The 19,560-nt window shown below is 37.4% G+C and overlaps 2 protein-coding genes across 2 annotated transcripts; both read left to right on the top strand.

Moving 5' to 3' along the window:
- Positions 1–734: 734 nt before the first annotated feature.
- On the top strand, positions 735–12,351 carry LOC130709520 (kinesin-like protein KIN-14N). Its single transcript, XM_057558903.1, has 17 exons — positions 735–1,074; positions 1,204–1,462; positions 1,615–1,759; positions 1,851–1,960; positions 2,071–2,190; positions 2,269–2,451; positions 3,518–3,727; positions 3,813–3,887; positions 9,165–9,311; positions 9,392–9,530; positions 9,645–9,754; positions 9,965–10,126; positions 10,234–10,451; positions 10,730–10,811; positions 10,943–11,047; positions 11,138–11,242; positions 11,985–12,351. The coding sequence occupies exons 2-17, from the start codon at positions 1,262–1,264 to the stop codon at positions 12,162–12,164; spliced, it is 2,292 nt and encodes a 763-aa protein (XP_057414886.1). The 5' UTR covers positions 735–1,074; positions 1,204–1,261; the 3' UTR covers positions 12,165–12,351.
- A 5,849-nt stretch (positions 12,352–18,200) lies between these two features.
- On the top strand, positions 18,201–19,009 carry LOC130744075 (pentatricopeptide repeat-containing protein At5g39710-like). The gene is made up of 2 exons (XM_057596270.1): positions 18,201–18,599; positions 18,812–19,009. Exons 1-2 carry the CDS (start codon positions 18,201–18,203, stop codon positions 19,007–19,009), a joined length of 597 nt encoding a protein of 198 aa, XP_057452253.1.
- Positions 19,010–19,560: the final 551 nt, after the last annotated feature.

Consider the following 19,560-nt stretch of genomic DNA (forward strand, 5'->3'; position numbering starts at 1 on the left):
AATACTTAAATTAAATGAATGAGAGAGAAAAAATTAACTTTTTATGCTAAGAACTCAAAAGTAAAACATCTTATATAAGAACTTAGTTCTTATTTTTAAGAACTAAGAACTCCACGTCATCCCCCCCAATGGTTAAGAACTCACTCAAAAATAAGAACTAAGAACCTTGCATTGGAGATGCTCTTATACATGAGTCTTATTTGTAATTTTGTGAAACTCACATGAATTTTAACGGATTCAAGAGAGTGTTAGAAAAAAGATCTTATCAAATATGATAACACACAACTTTAAACACTATTTTTTCCAATATATCTCCAATTTTCAATTAAATCATACTTACAATTTATTTTTCTTATCTTCTCTTCCTATTTCTCTTTCCTTTTTAAACTATATACTTTACATTAAAAAAATAAATTACCCCCATCAGAAATTAATTCCTTCATATTGTTATCTAACTCATATGTTATCACGCTCTTAACACTTAAACTATTATACGAACTATTATACGAACGAAGACGTCTACTGATGCTATGTTTGGTTGGAAGGAGGGGAAAGGAAAGGGAAAGAAAACACGGAAATCGAGGAGTGAATTAGGACTAAGGTTTAATCCAAATTCACTCATCGATTTCCGTGTTTTCTTTTCCTTTCTTTTCCCCTCCCTCCAACCAAACTAAGCCTGAGTGTGCAAGAATCTTTATTAATGATAAAAATAGCAACCCATTTTTCTATTTTCACTCCTTTCTACTTTCTTCTTTTCAAGTATCCATCTCTCAATCTCTTCTCTTCTTTCTTTCTTTTCTGTGTGTGTGGATCATCACCAATCTCTTCTTGCTAAAGCAACTGACTTTGATCTAGTTAGCTTTGAATACAATCCATGTGCCCACAGTACTAGACTAGTCTCTGTTTCTATTTCTATTTCTCTTTCTCTTTCTCTCACACACACACACCCATTTTCTCTCTCCTCAAAGTGTCTCTGCAGACAGTGAACTCTTGAGCTTCAAATTGACCACAATGAACTAGAAGTGGCCTTCACTTTCACTCCCATTCACACTCCACCCCCTCCAACGTTCAAAGGTGTCTCCTTTACTCGTTTACCATGATTTGTCTACCATTTTCACCTTAATTTCAGTCATGGGTCGTTTTCATATCTGCTATAAGTGCAAGTGAAACGTCACGCTTAATAAAAAAGTGATCTTTTTGCAGAGTTTTACCAAATTTGTGGGTAATGAGCTCCTCACTGACAGATTGAAGCAAAGAAAAAATGGTGGGAACTCCGATTACTCCGATTAATGGAAGAACAAGGCTTTCTTTTGGTGTTGTAAATGGTGGCCATGACCTTGGCCCAAGTAGCACTCCACCAAGCAATGCTGGGTCTGATTATGGCAGTGTTGAGTTCACAAGAGAGGATGTGGAGGCCTTGCTGAATGAAAAATCTAAAAGGAAAGACAGATTTAACTATAAGGTTAGTTAAAGTTTGTAGCTTTACTTTCATTCAATTTGCATCATGTGTATTTTTTCATTGCTTGTTTTGGCTATTTGGGTTTGAGATCAAAATGGGTGTCCTATTATGTGTACTAGGCTTTGGACATTAACTTAAAATTTTGGTGTTTTTAGGAGAGGTGTGAAAATATGATAGATTATATAAAAAGGCTCAAGGTTTGCATCAGATGGTTCCAAGACCTTGAGTTAAGCTACTCACTGGAGCAAGAAAAACTAAAGAATTCATTGGAATTAAACCAGCAGAAATGCATGGAATTAGGTAAAGATTATTTCTCATTCTTTTCCACCATTGTTTTAGAAAATCCTCACCAATTTTTTCTACTAATGTGGTCGGATTTATTTAATTTCAGAGTTTCTACTCAAAATCAAGGAAGAAGAACTAAATTCAATCATTGTGGAGCTGAGAAGGAATTGCTCTTCTTTCCAAGAGAAGTTAATGAAGGAAGAATCGGAAAAAACGGTAAGTGAGATTTCCAAGTTACTGGAAATTTTTAAGGAGTGAATTTTATTGTGCATAATGCAAGAGAAAGGTTAATTATAAATTTACACTTATATCTTTGAAAACACAAGGCCGCAGTGGAGTCTCTTGTTAAGGAGAAAGAGGCTAGGCTTAACTTCGAGAGATCACAGGCTACATTATCGGAGGATCTTGAGAGAGCTCAGCGAGAGCTTCAAACATCAAATCAAAAGGTAAGATAACATTCTGGTACTGGTTGTCATGTTAGGAATCATTCTCATAAATAATGTCTACATAAATGAATTCTGCAGATATCATCACTCAATGACATGTATAAGCAATTACAAGATTACATAACTAGCTTACAGCAGTACAATGGAAAACTTCATTCAGAGCTTTCTTCAGCTGAAGAGGAACTTAAGCGCGTAGAGAAAGAGAAGGCTACTGTAGTGGAGAACCTTACTATGTTAAGGGGTCAGCTTACTTTGTCTATGGTGAGTTCGCTTTGGTGTTTGAACTGTTTCAATTCTGAATTCAATAGTCACTGGTAAGTAAGGAGAATTGGAATCTTATCATCTTCATCTAAAAATCCCCATTAACCAAAATGAAGAACTAATTAGTCATGAGTTTCTTCCTAACCATCTGTATTCATTATGTATTTTTGTGCTTACTAAAATAGAAGTAGGCTACATTGAATAGAATGCATGATTTTTGGTTGAAGAAATTCTTAACTATGATGTCTTATTGTTGAATAAATTGCATGGGTTCTTATAATGTTGCATTCAATGGTAGAGTCTAAGGATTTCCCCTCCCTGTAAACTATTAATACATTACTAGATAGAATATTCAGAATTTTCTTTAAATCTGTTCTAGGAAAATAGGAGCACAAAAAAATATTTTACTTTTCAAATCCTTGCTTGAGTCTAGTAGTAATATTGACTATTTTTCTTAACGTAAAGATAATTACTTACAAACTCAAATCATCTGAAGTTCCTTCAAACAGCAACAAATAAATTCCCTATCATTAAAATATATTCCTTGCTTTCATAACCTAATCAGTCAGAAACATTATGTTGGTCCTAAAGCACCTGATACTTTTTGGCTCTTCATTTGTTATGTTGGATATCAGCAGAAACCACTTGTTATGGTATGTTGGACATTATGTTGGTCCTAAAGCACCTGATACTGTGTAGGTATACATTGGGAAGTGTTTCTTTTAATCACAGAGTCCCCCAAAGATCTCATAATAGTCCTTAAAGGGAAGAATTAGTGAATTGAAAGTACTTATATTTGGGCAAGTTTGCTTGATTTATTTGAAAATTTATAGAGGTTATATCTCTTTGTTCTTAATTTTTTATGGAGAAAAGAATTTTGGAGTTTTGAGTGCATATTTGCTTTGTAATTATCTTTTGTGGGGTCTTTTTTTCTTGGTAAACCTTAATCATGATTAAATGTGGGTTTTGGGTTTATTATTGCTAATTTACTGTCCTTCATGAAGTTTCTGAAAATTGTTCTGCTGAACATACAACTAGTATTTAAATTGTTTCATTGTATTGTTAGTCCTCTCAAGAAGAAGCAACAAAACAGAAGGAAATTTTAGCCAGTGAAGTTGCATCTCTTCGAGTGGAGTTGCAACAAGTGAGGGATGATCGGGACCGCCAATTATCTCAACTGCAAACTTTAACTTCTGATTTAGTGAAGTTTAAAGATTCTTCAGAAAAATCTTGCTCCGAACTGAACAACTTGGCTATAAAAACAAATGAACTGGAGGTCGGTTTATATTCTGTTTCTTTTTGGTAAATGTCACATTCTCTTGTTATTATCTAGGCCTGAAATGATAAACTTTGCTTCACAGGAAAAATGTAGTTTGCAAGATAACCAGTTAAAGGCATTACAAGAGCAGCTGGAATCTGCCGAAAAGAAATTGCAGGTACTTGAAAGTAGGAGAAATTGTATTATTACTTCTTAATCAGAATACAAAGGGTAATTACATTATATAGAAGAAGACTAATCCTAAATAAGGAAATAACTAATTATGTACACAATCTCCTAATAAGAGAATAAATCTTCTAATACTGAATATAATCTTCTAATAATAATTCTTATATTAATTCCTTATTTACAACACCCCCCCTCAAGCTGGTGAATGAATATCTATCATTCCCAGCTTGCAAGTAAGCTCTCGAAACCGCTCCAAGGGAAGTCCTTTGGTGAGCACATCAGCCAACTGAAGTCCTGAGGGGACATACTGTGTAGATATTAGACCACTATCCAATTTCTCTTTGATGAAGTGCCGGTCTATCTCTATGTGCTTTGTTCTGTCGTGTTGGACTGGATTATGAGCAATACTAATGGCAGATTTATTATCACAGAAGAGTCTCATGGGAGCTTCATACTTTATTTTCAAATCATCCAGTATGATCTTCATCCACAACAGTTCACAAACTCCTTGAGCCATGGCTCTAAACTCTGCCTCTGCGCTTGATCTAGCAACTACATTCTGCTTCTTGCTCCTCCATGTAACTAAATTTCCACCCAAGAACATACAATATCCTGTAGTGGATCTCCTGTCAACAATTGACCCTGCATAATCTGCATCAGTATAAACCTCCATAGACAACTGCTCACTCTTCTTGAACAGCAGACCTCTCCCTGGACTTGCCTTCAGATACTGCAAGATTCTATCCACAGCCTGTAAGTGTCTCTCCTGTGGGTCATGCATGAATTGACTGACAACACTAACAGGATAAGCTATGTCAGGCCTAGTGTGAGATAGATAAATGAGCTTCCCCACAAGTCTCTGATATTGAGCCTTATCAACCCTAAGGTCCTCCTCACTACTTCCAATCTTGTGGTTTTGCTCTATAGGCACTCCAATGGGCTTACAACCCAATTTACCAGTCTCTTTGAGAAGATCAAGGACATACTTTCTTTGAGATATGAAAATCCCTTGCTTCGAGTATGCCACCTCCATACCTAGGAAATATTTCAGTTTTCCAAGATCCTTCATTTCAAATTGGGCTGCCAACTGTTTCCTCAGATTCTGCTTCTCAAGTTCATCATTACCTGCAATGATCATATCGTCTACATAGACTAACAGAAGAGTGAGTTTACCATTTTGAGTATGTTTGATAAAGAGGGTATGATCACCTTGGCTTTGTTTATAACCCAGAGACACCATAGCATTAGTGAATCTCCCAAACCAAGCTCGGGGTGACTGTTTGAGCCCATATAGGGCCTTCTTCAGTTTGCACACCTTATTTCTTCCTGAAGTAGGGTCATACCCCGGTGGAATCTCCATATACACCTCTTCCTCCAAATCTCCATGCAAGAAAGCATTTTTAACATCAAACTGTTGTAACTCCCAATCAAAATGAGCTGCTAAGGAAAGAATGATCCTTACAGTGTTCATTTTTGCTACCGGAGCAAATGTCTCTTCATAATCAATTCCATAGGTCTGGGTGTATCCCTTTGCAACTAGCCTCGCCTTATACCTGTCAAGTGTGCCATCAGATCGGTACTTCACGGTATAAATCCACCTGCAACCTACTGTCCTCTTGTCATTTGGCTTCTCAACAATCTCCCAAGTTCCATTTTTGTCCAGTGCATGCATCTCTTCATTCATGGCTTGAATCCAGTTCTTATCTTTTAATGCTTCTTGTACTGATGTAGGGACTCTAATAGAGTCAATAGCTGAAATAAAACTCTGATGCTGCACAGAAAGATTTTGAGTAGACACAAACTGGGATATAGGGTACTTGGCACATGAACGTTTTCCTTTTCGTAAGGCAATAGGTAAGTCATCAAGGTTATGCTCATAGGAATTACTAGGCTCAGGGTTCGCAACACTTACCTCAGGATCAGACGATTGGACTTGTTGTTGGATCAGGACGGGTTTTACTTTCCGCTGGTACTTTATCCTGAACCTGTCAACATTATTCTGATCTGGTACTACTTCAGAACCATTGTCATCATTCTCATCTGGTACTAGTTCAGGACCATTGTCATCATTCTGATTTGGTACTAGTTCAGGACCATTGTCATCATCATCACTGTCCTCAGTGATAGGAATAGAGGAAGGCATCAAGGGATCCTGTAAAAGAGGAATAACAGACAATTCTGGAGACTCAACTTCCTGAGTATTCCCCCCCTGAAGCTGAGGATTGGGATAAAAAGACTCTGATTCTTGAAAAGTAACATCCATGGATATATAGACACGACGACTAGGAGGATGATAACACTTGTAGCCCTTTTTATCTGAGGCATATCCTATAAAGATGCACTTAATAGCCCGAGGATCTAACTTACCCCGATGATGACCGTGAACATGGACAAAGGCGGAACAACCAAATACACGACTTTGAAGACCTGACTTAATGGGCACAGACGGAAAGAAGCTAGTCATAACCTGCACAGGACTAACACTAGATAAAACCCTAGAAGGTAACCTATTAATTAAATAAGCAGCAGTCAAGACAGCTTCCCCCCAATAAAACTTAGGAACATTCATTTGAAAGAGTAAAGCTCGAGTGATTTCAAGAAGATGACGATTTTTCCTTTCAGCAACCCCATTTTGTTGTGGGGTGTCAACACAAGTCAACTCATGAACCACACCATTTTTTGTAAGAAATTCAGAAAAATTCTTGTTAACATACTCTTTCCCATTGTCTGACCTTAACCTCTTAATAGGTTTCCCAAACTGTGTTCTAATCATGTGGAAAAAGTTAACAAATAATTGAAACACCTCAGACTTATCTTTCATAAGAAAAACCCATGTAATCCGAGTACAATCATCAATAAAAGTAACAAACCATTTTGCACCAAAAACATTAGAAATGGACGAAGGTCCCCACACATCAGAGTGAACAAGATCAAAAGGTTGAGCACATTTATTATTACTAGGAAGAAAAGTTGAACGATGATGCTTAGAAAACTGACAAACATCACAATGAAAAGATTCGACTGACACTTTTGAAAATAAATGGGGAAACATGGTCCTAAGAATACTAAAAGGAGGATGCCCAAGACGCTTGTGCCGCAACCATATTTGAGAAGTATTCCAGGACTCTGAACTCGTCTGATGACACTTGCTTTCCTCGTGCCGCAGACAGTATAACCCGTCCTGTTCCTTAGCAATCCCAATTATCTGTCCCGTGGCAAGATCCTGAAAAACACCATGTGAGTGGAAAAAGGTTACAGCACAGTTCAAGTCTCGAGTGAGTTTATGGATGGACAAAAGATTGTTAGAAAGCTTTGGGACATGAAGCACATGCTTTAAGGGAAGAGATGGACTAAGGTGAATATTACCACATCCCGTAATCTGGTTTTGGGATCCATTAGCAACAGTGATATAGTGTTTTTCAGGGTAAGTGGAATAAGAAGATAAATGTGAGGGGTGAGGTGTCATATGATCTGTAGCACCAGAGTCAATAATCCAGTCATTTTCAGTACTCAAAGCATTAAGAGATAAGAAGGTAGAACTCTTACCAGTCATTGTGAGAGAACAAGAACCAGAGGGCTTACTCAATGAGTCCATAAAAGCTCTCAGACGCTCCAATTCTGCTTTGCTAAGGCTAGGGACATCTTCTGCTGGTGGTACAGGTGGGACTTCACCATCATTTTCCATGTCAGAAGTTGTGTGATTTGCGCGCCTCTGCGGAGCACCTTTGGACCCCCTCATACGTCTAAGGACGTTTTCCCTTCCATAAAGTTTGAAACAGTACTCTTTGGTGTGACCAGACCTCTTACAGTAAGTGCAACGATCATCACGGTTGAAGAGATCATCACGGTTGAAGCGATCATCACGGTTGGGGCGATCATCACGGTTAGGGTGTCCGGAAGAGGTGGATCCTTTTATGGGACCCTTTCCAGAGGCTAAGGCTGAACCATCAACTGATTTGTCTTCCACCATCACTGTCCTCCTAGTTTCTTCACCACGAACTATAAAGAACACCTCTGAGAGAGAAGGGAGTTGCTCTTTACCCAAAACTTGGACCCGAATCGGATCAAATTCAGAGTTAAGCCCAGAGAGAAACTTAAAGATTCGCGCTTTTTCAATAAATTTATTCAATGTTGTGGAGTCAGCATCACACTTCATCTTCAGATTTTGATACTGATCTAATTCAATCCATAGACCATTCAAGGTCCCATAGTAATCTGTCACGGAGAGAGTTCCTTGCTTAGAATTGAAAACTTTATTTTCCAATTCATAACAAGCTGAGAGATCTTGTTTCTTAGAATATGCCTGTGCCAGATTATTCCAAATCTCCTTAGCAGTAGGGAAAAACATATAATTCCGGCTAATTTCCGGAATCATGGAGTACCAAAACCAGGTCATAATAAGAGAATTCTCTTCACGCCATGTGTCATATTGTGGATCAGTTTCAGCAGGGGCTTTTTCTTCAATATAACTGATTTTCTTACGACTTATGAGAGTGTGACAGATGAGCTCAGACCATTGGAGGTAGTTGCGCCCATCCAAGCGAAAGGAACCTTGTAATACCGGAAGATCTTTGTGGGTCAAAGGTGGAAGAGAGACTTTCACTCCAGAAGTGAGTTTCTCCTTAGGTATGGGAATCTCGTCTCCAGACATACTGAGAGATGTTACTGTAGAAGGGAAACAAGAGGAAAAATAACAGAAACAGAGAAGATTGCACTCTCCTTGAATGGAAGAACCAAAGGCTTCTCAAGAAAAAACACCAACAAAGTGAGGAAACGACCCTCAGAACAAGACCAAAAGGCACGGGGAACCCTCTCTGTGCAATCGGAGTAACGAACAGAGGATGGCAGGCCGGTGATGAAGAGCACAGGCCTCCAAACGGTATAAGCCAACAGTGGCAAAACAGGAAACGTTACCAGATAAAAGGGCCGTAATAAGACGGCTAGGGTTTTTTTCGCAGAAGCAGAACTCCCAAGATCGGGAGCTCTGATACCAACTTGAAAGTAGGAGAAATTGTATTATTACTTCTTAATCAGAATACAAAGGGTAATTACATTATATAGAAGAAGACTAATCCTAAATAAGGAAATAACTAATTATGTACACAATCTCCTAATAAGAGAATAAATCTCCTAATACTGAATATAATCTTCTAATAATAATTCTTATATTAATTCCTTATTTACAACACAGGTAATGATGCATGCATTTAGAATAAAAGAAGTCTCATTGGACTTCTGGTATAATTATACTTTTTTTCCTTATCAGGTTTATGATATATCTGCTATCGAGACAAGAACAGAGTTTGAAGGGCAACAAAAACTTGTGAATGAGTTAGAAAGACGCTTGGCTGATGCTGAATCTAAAGTGATAGAAGGGGAGAAGCTGAGGAAAAAATTACATAACACCATTTTGGTAATTCCTTGAACCAAAATTTGTTGATAATTTAAAAATAAAATCCACATCCTACTAATCTCCATTCTCCATTTTAACAGGAACTAAAAGGGAACATTCGTGTGTTCTGTAGAGTCCGGCCTCTGTTGCCTGATGAAGGTTGCAGCACTGAAGGCAAGATTGTTTCTTATCCCACATCGATGGAGGCTTCTGGACGAGGAATCGAGTTGACCCAAAATGGTACATCTCATGATGCTCTTTGCCATTGAAGTTCTTCTTTTTCTAATTGATGTATGCTTGTCTTAGTTTATCATTTAATTCTGTTATAACACTACGGTGCTACTGTTTTTCTAGGCCAAAAACATTCTTTTACGTTTGATAAAGTTTTTGCACCTGATGCACGACAAGAAGAAGTTTTCACAGAAATTTCACAGCTTGTGCAAAGTGCTCTCGATGGTTATAAGGTAATTTATAAGTTCTGTACTTCATCCCATACATTATTTTTCAAGTAATAATATATGCATAGCTGCAAGCCATTGTTCATTTGCTAGTCTGTTACTGCAACAAAATAGAATTTGAAAGAGACTTTTGATTTATAATATGTTTATCAATTCGTATGTATAAATGTTTAGCACCAAGGTTTGTATGAAATCTGATGAACTTTTTGTTTCCAGGTTTGCATTTTTGCCTATGGTCAAACAGGGTCTGGTAAAACCTATACAATGATGGGCAGGCCTGGATTTCCGGGAGAAAAGGGTTTGATACCTCGATCACTCGAACAAATATTTCAAACAAGACAGTCTCAGCAGCCCCAAGGATGGAAATACGAAATGCAGGTGATATAAAATATTGTCTTCTTAACTCTCCCATCATTGCAATGTGTACAAGTTTTAAGTATGATGGTGAGATCTAATATGCTTTCTCCTACATAAATTTTTTACAGGTATCAATGTTGGAAATATACAATGAAACCATTCGTGATCTGTTATCTACAAATCGGTCGACATCAGATGCGGCACGCGTAGAAAATGGTACTCCTGGAAAGCAATACACGATCAAGCATGATGCCAGTGGAAATACTCACGTTACTGATCTTACAGTAGTGGATGTTGAAAGTGTAAAAGAGGTTGCATTTCTTTTAAATCAAGCTGCAAATTGCAGGTAAAAAATTACTTCGTAGGAGGATCCTTTCTACGCTCTTAATTTTTGTTCAATGTGGCTGTGTGTGCCTGCTCCATCAATAAAGCACAATGAAGGAACTTGCCATTTTTGCTAGCTTTATATGGGATCAAGAGAAATAGGTTACTGATTTTGGAAAAATAAAAGTAGACATACTTCTATTGCAACAAAATATTTTGACTTACTCCTAGAAGCTAAAATACTTTGCTTTTGGATGTCACTTTCAACTAATATTTGTTTTTCTCTTTATTTTCTTTTAGGTCTGTGGGAAAAACTCAGATGAATGAACAATCTTCGAGAAGTCATTTTGTATTCACTCTTCGAATATATGGTGTAAATGAGGTAATGGATGTTTCTCCCCTCATAATTGCTTCACCTGTTTAAAATCATGTTCCATGTACCTGGCTCGATTATGTCCCAATTTTCCATACAAACACCAACAATCTAACACAATCAAATTGTTGCTCTGCCAGAGCACTGATCAACAAGTACAAGGTGTTCTGAATCTTATTGATCTCGCTGGGAGTGAGCGTCTCTCAAGAAGTGGGTCAACCGGGGACCGATTGAAAGAAACTCAAGTATGTGAAGCCATGCATGAGGTTTTCTAGATCATATAGTTCTGCTTATTTGATTTCTGATAATATGAACTTTATTTCATTTGTAATCAGGCAATAAATAAAAGTCTGTCATCATTGAGTGATGTTATATTTGCCTTAGCCAAGAAGGATGATCATATCCCATTCAGGAACTCAAAGCTTACATATCTACTTCAGGTATTTTTTCTCTCTCCATATTTTAAGATATTCCTTGGTCTTCATTATATTAAATACAATAATAATGCTGAAATGTTCTTAACTTCGATGAAGAATCTCCCTAGTGCTAAAACTTATTTTTGTCTTATAATAAGTCTTCTATTTAGATGCACATGAAGGACTTTCCATGCTATGTTTTGAATTTTAGGCTAGAGCATAACTCTACCCTCGACATCCTAGAACAACTGCGAGCTAGATTGATTGTTGAACTTTAAACATGTGTGGGTGGGCGACCCAATGATGGATCTAGGATTTGTTAATTGTTATAATACCATCTTAAATTTTGGGTTAGAGCCTTACACTACCATCTTTAATGATTTATTTGGTCATATCTCTAATCAGTGTAGAACCACAGTACAATGCATTATTAGTTTCCCTTAATTGTATATATGTGAAATTATATCATAAATAAGTTATATTTATATTACAAACATGGAACAAGCAGGTGGTTGGTTCATGTGGTATGTTGTCTGATTCCCCTTAAGCAGGGTTTTTGGATTCGAGTATTCTGAATGAAAAACCTGCTCAAAGAGCTAGCTGGCTAGCTCCATTGTGATGTGGATATTTCTGGCTCGAATAGATTGTGTCGACCAAAAAGATTGCATAAGTAGAGATAAAGAAATAATTTTTGTAACATTTATTTCAAATTTTACAATATTGAGTGTGTCTGGTGAACTGATTTCTTGAACACAATGTTGAACAGCCTTGTCTAGGTGGGGACTCGAAGACATTAATGTTTGTAAACATCTCTCCTGACCAAGCGTCAGCAGGGGAGTCTCTATGTTCACTTCGGTTTGCATCAAGAGTAAATGCTTGTGAAATTGGGACACCTCGGCGTCACACAAACGTGCGTCCTACAGAATCTCGTTTGAGCTACTTCTGATCTTTAGATAGATGAACATGTTGTTTAACCTATAATGTGGCTCTCAAATGCCTGGCCTATGTGACTACTACAATAACCAAAGTAATTTTCATTCTAACATCATACACGTAGCTTGTATTGTATAGTGAAGAAGTTACCCAAATATGCACTCTCCCATTCTATTAGTTCCACTTGCAGTTCTGCTCAATGTTACATGTTAATAGTTTCATTGCATTTACTCTCTATTATCAGTTGATAGAATTCTCTGGATAAAAGTTTCAGCATATAAAACTTTTGCCTTGCAAGTGGTAGGGGTAGTTCCATTGTGATTTGTGAATGCGATTAGAAGAGAGTGATGCTTTCAACTTATAAATTATTGTTAAATGATTATCTCCCAATAATATGGGCTAGCTCTTTCTACGAAAATTCGTCTCACTCCATTTCAAAACTGTTGTTGTTATAGTTCTTCACTTCTTACTATTTTTCAAAATTATTGTTATCTTAGAAATTCAAGGCTATTTATTACATTTTATTCCATTTATACTCTCATTTAATTGTACATATCTCTCCTACCTCTTCTTATTTTCACCTATCACAATTCTCTACAAATAACTATTATTCTTACCTTCAAAAAAAATTTATTCTTACTTTTCAAATAACTATTATTATCTCTCTTTAATACTCCTTTCGTCCCTAATTATAAGATCCTATATACTTGTGTCCATTTATGTAAAACCCTTATAGGTTATAGAAATATTTATTATCTTTTTCCAAATATACACCATGTGTTTATTATACTTTTGTAATTCTCAAATTTTAAATATCATTAATAATTAATATTTTCCACACTACTCACTACATTACTTAATTATAAATGTGGTAGATTGTATAAACATGTTAAAAACTAAGGGCCCGTTTGGTGGTCAGGATAGGATATGATATGTGAACATGATAGCAACAGGATAGGATAAGAGCAGGATAGACTCTTATCATATCTTGTGTTTGAGGTGCACATGATAAGGACATGATATGATAAGGAAAAATGCATCAGATTTATATTTGAATAAAAAATACATTTAAAATTGATCATTCTATTAAATTTAATTTATTTACATTTTAATGAATTAGTCTATATTTTAAAATAAATAAAATTAATTTAAATTTTATTAATTAGCCTATTTTATTGTTTTGAAGATAGCCTTTTAAATAAAATTATGCAGTTAACCAATTGGTTTTCACTTAGTTGTGACACGTGATAATTAACAATAAAAATCAACTAATTAAGAATATTTTTATTTCAAAATTACTTTAGAATTAAATTATAAATTATTATATAAGTAGATAAGTAGTTTTAAATAATAGGAGATGAAAATAGAAAATTAATCTATTACTATTAAAAAATCAATATTTGTAATCAATGGTTTACACTTAGTTTTGACATGTGATAAACAATAAAAATTAATTAAATTAAAAATATTATTATTTCAAAAATACTTTATATTTAAATTATTATATAAGTAGATAAATAAGTTTTAAATAATAGGAGATAAAATATTAAATTAGTTTATTATTATTAATAAATCAATATTTGTAAGTGAGTAGTCTATTTTACTATTTATGAATAACAATCTTATTTATTTTAGTTAAATTAATATTTTTATATTTATTAATTAATATTATTATAAATTATAAATTATATAATATTAAAATAAATTAATTGGAGTTAGATACTGAAAGAAAATATATAACTGGTATCCTATCCTGTTCTATCCTAGCTCTCCCCTCAGGATAAGTTTTACACATGATTGACAGGATAGGATAGGAGACAGGATAATGTTATCTTATCCTGCTGGTGCAACAAACAACAGATAACAACAGGATATGATTATTATCCTGTCCTATCATATCTTGTCCTGGTCACCAAACGAGCCCTAATATATGATTTAACCTAATTACATCTAATAACTTTTTCTAAAATTTAGTAAGGGTCACACCAAATTATCTATAAAATGTCTTATAATTAGCAATAAATAGATTATTATGAGTCAAGTTATTATTTTGGTAAGTCAAGTCAAAGGTGAAGTTATTTTTTTTAACCATAGCTATTCTCTGCTGAGATAATTCTGTTTGATCATGATGTGGCAAAAGCCAAATGTCTTTCCAATAATGCGTCTCCTAAGAATTGAAATTTCGATTTCCCAGGTTCAAACAACCATATTCCGTGATTGCTGTTTCAAATACGAGTTGTAATTTTTCAATGTTAATCATTTGTTGATACCGTGAGAAGAGGAGTTGGATGGAGGATGTTGGACAATTTGGAATCATTGAATAGTCGTAGCCTCCCTTGTTTTTTTTCTTATGCCTCGTTTTGTGCCATGGTTTTCCTCTCTGTGTCTTGCACACCTTTTGGACAAGATTAACCAATGGTATTGTTTTGGGATGTGATGGCAATTTCTCTTTTCTCTGATCTCGTTGTATGGGATGTTGGTCTGTCCGAGTCAGAGTGTGCGTGTGGTCCTCCAGAGGTCGATGTGCAGAAGTTGGTCGTGAAGTTGTTGCTGTCCTATGGAGGGTGTTGTGGAGGGTGGGGTTTCAGGGGTTGCTGAGGGTGTTGTGGAGGGTGGGGTTTCTGGGGTTGCTCAGGGTGTTGTGGAGGGGGTTGTCACTGGTGGTGTGGATGGTATTGTTTCTAGGGTAGTTTATGAGGTAGGGGAAGGTTATGGGGAGTGTTATTCTGGAGGGTGTGGAGGGTGGTGGGAATGTTGGTGGTTCTCAGGGGGTTGAGGAAGTTACTGTGGAAGATGGTGAAAGTTCTTCGGATGAATCTCTTGATGGTGTCAGATTAGATGATAGTGAAGAAGAGAGGGCTATGGGCTTGGAAGATGGATTTCCAAATCACTGTAATGATGAAACTACAAACACACATGTTGCTGCTGCTGATGAAGGCACAACTGTACCTGTTCCACAGAGCACCCTGAATGGTGAAGCAATCAACCTTAATGGTGGTGATGGTCAAGCAATCAACCTGAATGGTGAAGGCACATCAGGAGATGTTCCTGCAGTCGGGCTAGGTGCACATAGATCTGTTCCTGCTTCATTGGAGATACATGTGCAAGATTTTGATAATTTGGATGAACTTGAAGAAGGTTATATAACTGAGGAGATTTACAGTGATGATGGTAGTGATATTGAAGGAGGAGTTGACAGACCTAAGTACCCTAAGTATAGAACGAAAGAGATGTGTAAAGATTTTATGTTTAAAGTGGGTATGGAGTTCAGGACATTGAATGATTTTAAACAAGCAGTAGGTCATCACTCTATTCTTAATGGCAGGGAGACCAGATACATTAAAAATGATAGAAAGAGGGTGAGGATTAGATGCAAAGAAGATTGTGACTTCATTGTGTTTTGTAGCAAGGTTGGGGGAAGTGAGACTTTTAGGATTAAAACATGTGTATCAAAACATACATGTTCAAGGGTCTTTGACAACATGAATGCCAGCTCAAGGTGGATTTCAAGCATCATTATAGACAAACACAGGTCTAATCCTGATGTGAAGATTAATCATATAGTTGAGGAGGTAAGGAAGGATTTTTCAATTGGAGTCACCCCTTGGAGAGCTTCCAGGGCAAGAAAGATTGCCAAAGAAGTGTGGGAGGGAGATGCAAAGAAACAATACAATATGTTGTGGTCTTACTGTGCTGAGCTGAGAAATAGGAGTGCTGGTAACATCACCAAACTCACCATGGCTAGTCCTACTGAAGGTGATTTACAGCCTAGGTTTGGCTCATTCTACTGGAGTTTTGATGGCTGCAAAAGAGGTTTTAAAGCTGCTTGTAGACCCTTCATAGGGTTAGATGGCTGCCATCTTAAGACCAAATATGGTGGAATTTTGTTAATTGCAGTGGGTAGAGATCCAAATGATCAATACTACCCACTTGCATTTGGGGTTGTTGACACAGAGATTAAGGAGACATGGAGATAGTTCATGCAGCTTCTTCTAGAGGATATTGGTGACCAGCAAAGGTGGACCTTTATATCGGACCAACAAAAGGTAAGGATAAACATCATTTTCATGCTATCATTTTGTTTATGCCTTGCTTTTGTGCCATAATGATAAACATAATCTTGTTGCTGTTTTGCAGGGTCTTCTGGCTATTTTTGATGAGATGTTGCCCGATGTTGAGCATAGGTTCTATGTACGCCATCTGTATGCTAACTCCAAGAAAAAATTTGGGGGCGGGTTGATGATTAGAGACTATGATGGCGGCTGCCAAAGCAACCTACATCCAGAGATGGCAGGAAAAAATGATGGAGATAAAGGAAATTAATGCAGCAGCATATGAATGGCTGGCTAAAATTCCAACTAAATCATGGTGCAAACATGCTATCAGTTACTACCCAAAGTGCGATGTCTTGATGAACAATTTATCTGAAGCCTTCAACAACACAATACTGGTGGCAAGGGATAAGCCCATCCTTACTATGTGTCAGTGGACCAGGCAGTATCTTATGAGTAGGATTGCAAAGATGAAGGCCAAGGTGGAGAAGTATAGAGGTGTAGTGATGCCAAAGCCCATGAATAGGCTGAACTGGGAGATTGGAAAGAGTGAGGATTGGATGCCAAGGATGTGTGGTGATGGTATCTTTGAGGTCCAACACAAACTTTCCCTGGAGAAATTTGTGGTTGATATAGGGAAGAGTAGATGCAGTTGCAACTACTGGGACCTAATTGGCATACACTGCAGGCATGCATTTGCAGGTATATTTGATTTAGGAAAGGATCCCATAAGATTTTTCCATCCTTACTATAGTAAGGAGACTTATGACCTCTGCTACTCCTTTAATGTATCACCCATAAATGGATCATCTCAATGGCCTACTACCCCATATCCTGATATCCTACCACCTGTATTCAAAGTTAGGCCCTAAAGACCAAAGAAACTGAGAAGGAGGGGACCAGATGAAGAGCCCAACCCCAAAAAACTTAGAAGAACCCAGACCTCTAACAAGTGTCAAAGATGTGGAGTTTAGGCCACAACAGGAGAACATGCAAGAAGCCCCCTACATCATGGGAACTTGAAGATGAAGAGGAGGAGGAGGAGCAAGTCAATGCAGGACAGACATGCAACCAGCCTCAAAATGAAGAAGGCCAATCAACTCAGCAGCAGCCTGTAAATGTGGAAGACAATGAGGTATCAAAGTTAATAATTTGATATAAGGGTGTATGCTAAAGAATTTTTTTTGAAGGGGCTTAAACCAAAGGACCCTTATTTTATAGCGGCCCCCAACATATTTAAGCCTTTGAAAAATTACAGTAAAATATCGTAAGGAGAAGCTATAAACATAATTACAATCATATGAAAATTAATAAAACTACAAAGTTATAAGTTAAATAATAAACTAAGGAGGAGATGTGCACAAGATAAGAGTTGAGACTTTTAGTTTTAGGTTTTTTAATTAATAATATATAAGATAATAGTAATAATAATGAAGACCAACTTTTACGAATTCCCTTTGCATCATTTCACTTCCTCTGCCAACGAAAAACCTAAAACCCAGAAATGAGATACCTAATTTAAACGAGACTCAATCAATCGCCGACCAGCTCCAATCATAAAACGTGTTTCACTCTTTGCGTCAATCCTCAAGACTTTTCACCACAGTGTTCAATAAGAATCATCATCGAGCAAGGAGACTGAGTTCTTGAAGCCAAATCCAGTTTATGTCACTCTTCAAGAGTTGTGCTCCAAACAGAATACAACAGAGGCTGAGAAGGTTCTTCAAGGCATGAATCAAGATGGTTTGGCCCCTGATGAAAAGACTTGAAAGTCTTTGTTTGAGCTGTTCAGTGATCAGTTGCAGCACGATGAAGGTTAGGAGATTTTGAGGGATAGGGTTGGTGTTGGGTTTTCACCCTCTTTTGCTATATATAATATGATAGTTCTTTCACGTTGCAATGTGGGGATGGTAGATGAAGCTTTAAAGATTTTGCGGGACATGGTTGAGAAGGGTGTGGAGCCAGATTGCCTTTCATTCAAGGCAGTTCTTTAGGGTATGTGCAAGGATAAGAGGAAAACTGAGGCTGAGGGGATGCTTAAGGAGACGAACGAGAAGGGTTTGGCCACTGATGACAATATGATAGTTCTTGCACATTGCAATGTGAGGATGGTAGATGAAGCTTTAGAAACTTTGAGGGGCATGGCTGAGAAGGGTGAGGAGCCTGATTTAGTTTCAATCAAGGCTGTTCTTCAGGTTTTGTGCAAGGATAAGAGGAAAACTGAGACTGAGGAGCTGCTTAAGGAGATGAACAGGAAAGGTTTGGCCACTGATGACAATATGATAGTTCTTGCTCATTGCAATGTGGGAATGATAGATGAAGCTTTAGACATTTTTAGGGAGATGGCTGAGAAGGGTATGAACCAGATTGCCTTTCATTCATGGAAGTTCTTCATGGTTTGTGCAAGGATAAGAGGAAAAATGAGGTTTAGGAGCTGCTTAAGGAGATGAACGGGAATGGTTTGACCACTGATGACAAGATGATAGTTGTTGTACATTGCAATGTGGGGATGGTCGATGAAGCTTTAGAGATTTTGAGGGACATGGCTGAGAAGGGTGTGGAGCCAGATTGCCTTTCATAAAAGGCAGTTCTTTAGGGTTTGTGCAAGGATAAGAGGAAAGTTGAGGCTGATGAGCTGCTTAAGGAGACGAACGGGAAGAGTTTGGCCACTGATGACAATATGATAGTTCTTGCACATTGCAATGTGGGGATGGTCGATGAAGCTTCAGAGATTTTTAGGGACATGGCCGAGAAGGGTGTGAAGCCAGATTGCCTATCATTCAAGGCAGTTCTTCAGGAAAAATGAGGCTGATGAGCTGCTTAAGGAGATGAACGGGAAGGGTTTGGCCATTGATGACAATATGATAGTTCTTGCGCATTGCAATGTGGGGATGGTGGATGAAGCTTTAGATGTTTTTAGGGGCTTGGCTGAGAAGGATGTGGAGCCCGATTTGGTTCAATCAAGGCAGTTCATCAAGGTTTGTGCAAGGATAAGTGGAAAACTGAAGCTGAGGAGCTGATTAAGGAGATGAATGGGAAGGGTTTGGCCACTGATGACACTTTGGTGAGCCGAGCAGGTTGGCACACACTCCCAACTTGAAGGTGTCTTTAGTACAACTCTTGGCTGCCGGAGTCGGGAACGGGTTAGATGTGCAAGTGAAGCACCCACTTGTCACGAGATACCTAACCCAGACAAGACTCAATCAATCGCTGACCAGCTTGAATCATGAAGCATGTTTCACTCTTTGCCTCAATCCTTAAGACTTTTTACCACAGTGTTCAATCAGAATCATCATCGAGCAGGGCAACTAGGTTCTTGAAGCCAAATCGAGTTTATGCCACTCTTCAAGAGTTTTT

The sequence above is a fragment of the Lotus japonicus genome, chromosome 3, assembly GCF_012489685.1.
Source record: "Lotus japonicus ecotype B-129 chromosome 3, LjGifu_v1.2".
Lineage (NCBI taxonomy): Eukaryota > Viridiplantae > Streptophyta > Magnoliopsida > Fabales > Fabaceae > Lotus > Lotus japonicus.

Coding starts and splice junctions, on each gene's coding strand:
- LOC130709520 (XM_057558903.1), top strand. CDS start 1,262: ATGGTGGGAACTCCGATTACTCCGATTAATGGAAGAACAAGGCTTTCT. Junction 9,531..9,644: donor AATCGAGTTGACCCAAAATG/GTACATCTCATG, acceptor CTGTTTTTCTAG/GCCAAAAACATTCTTTTACG. Junction 10,812..10,942: donor GAATATATGGTGTAAATGAG/GTAATGGATGTT, acceptor TTGCTCTGCCAG/AGCACTGATCAACAAGTACA.
- LOC130744075 (XM_057596270.1), top strand. CDS start 18,201: ATGTGCAAGGATAAGAGGAAAACTGAGGCTGAGGGGATGCTTAAGGAG. Junction 18,600..18,811: donor ATTCATGGAAGTTCTTCATG/GTTTGTGCAAGG, acceptor GGTTTGTGCAAG/GATAAGAGGAAAGTTGAGGC.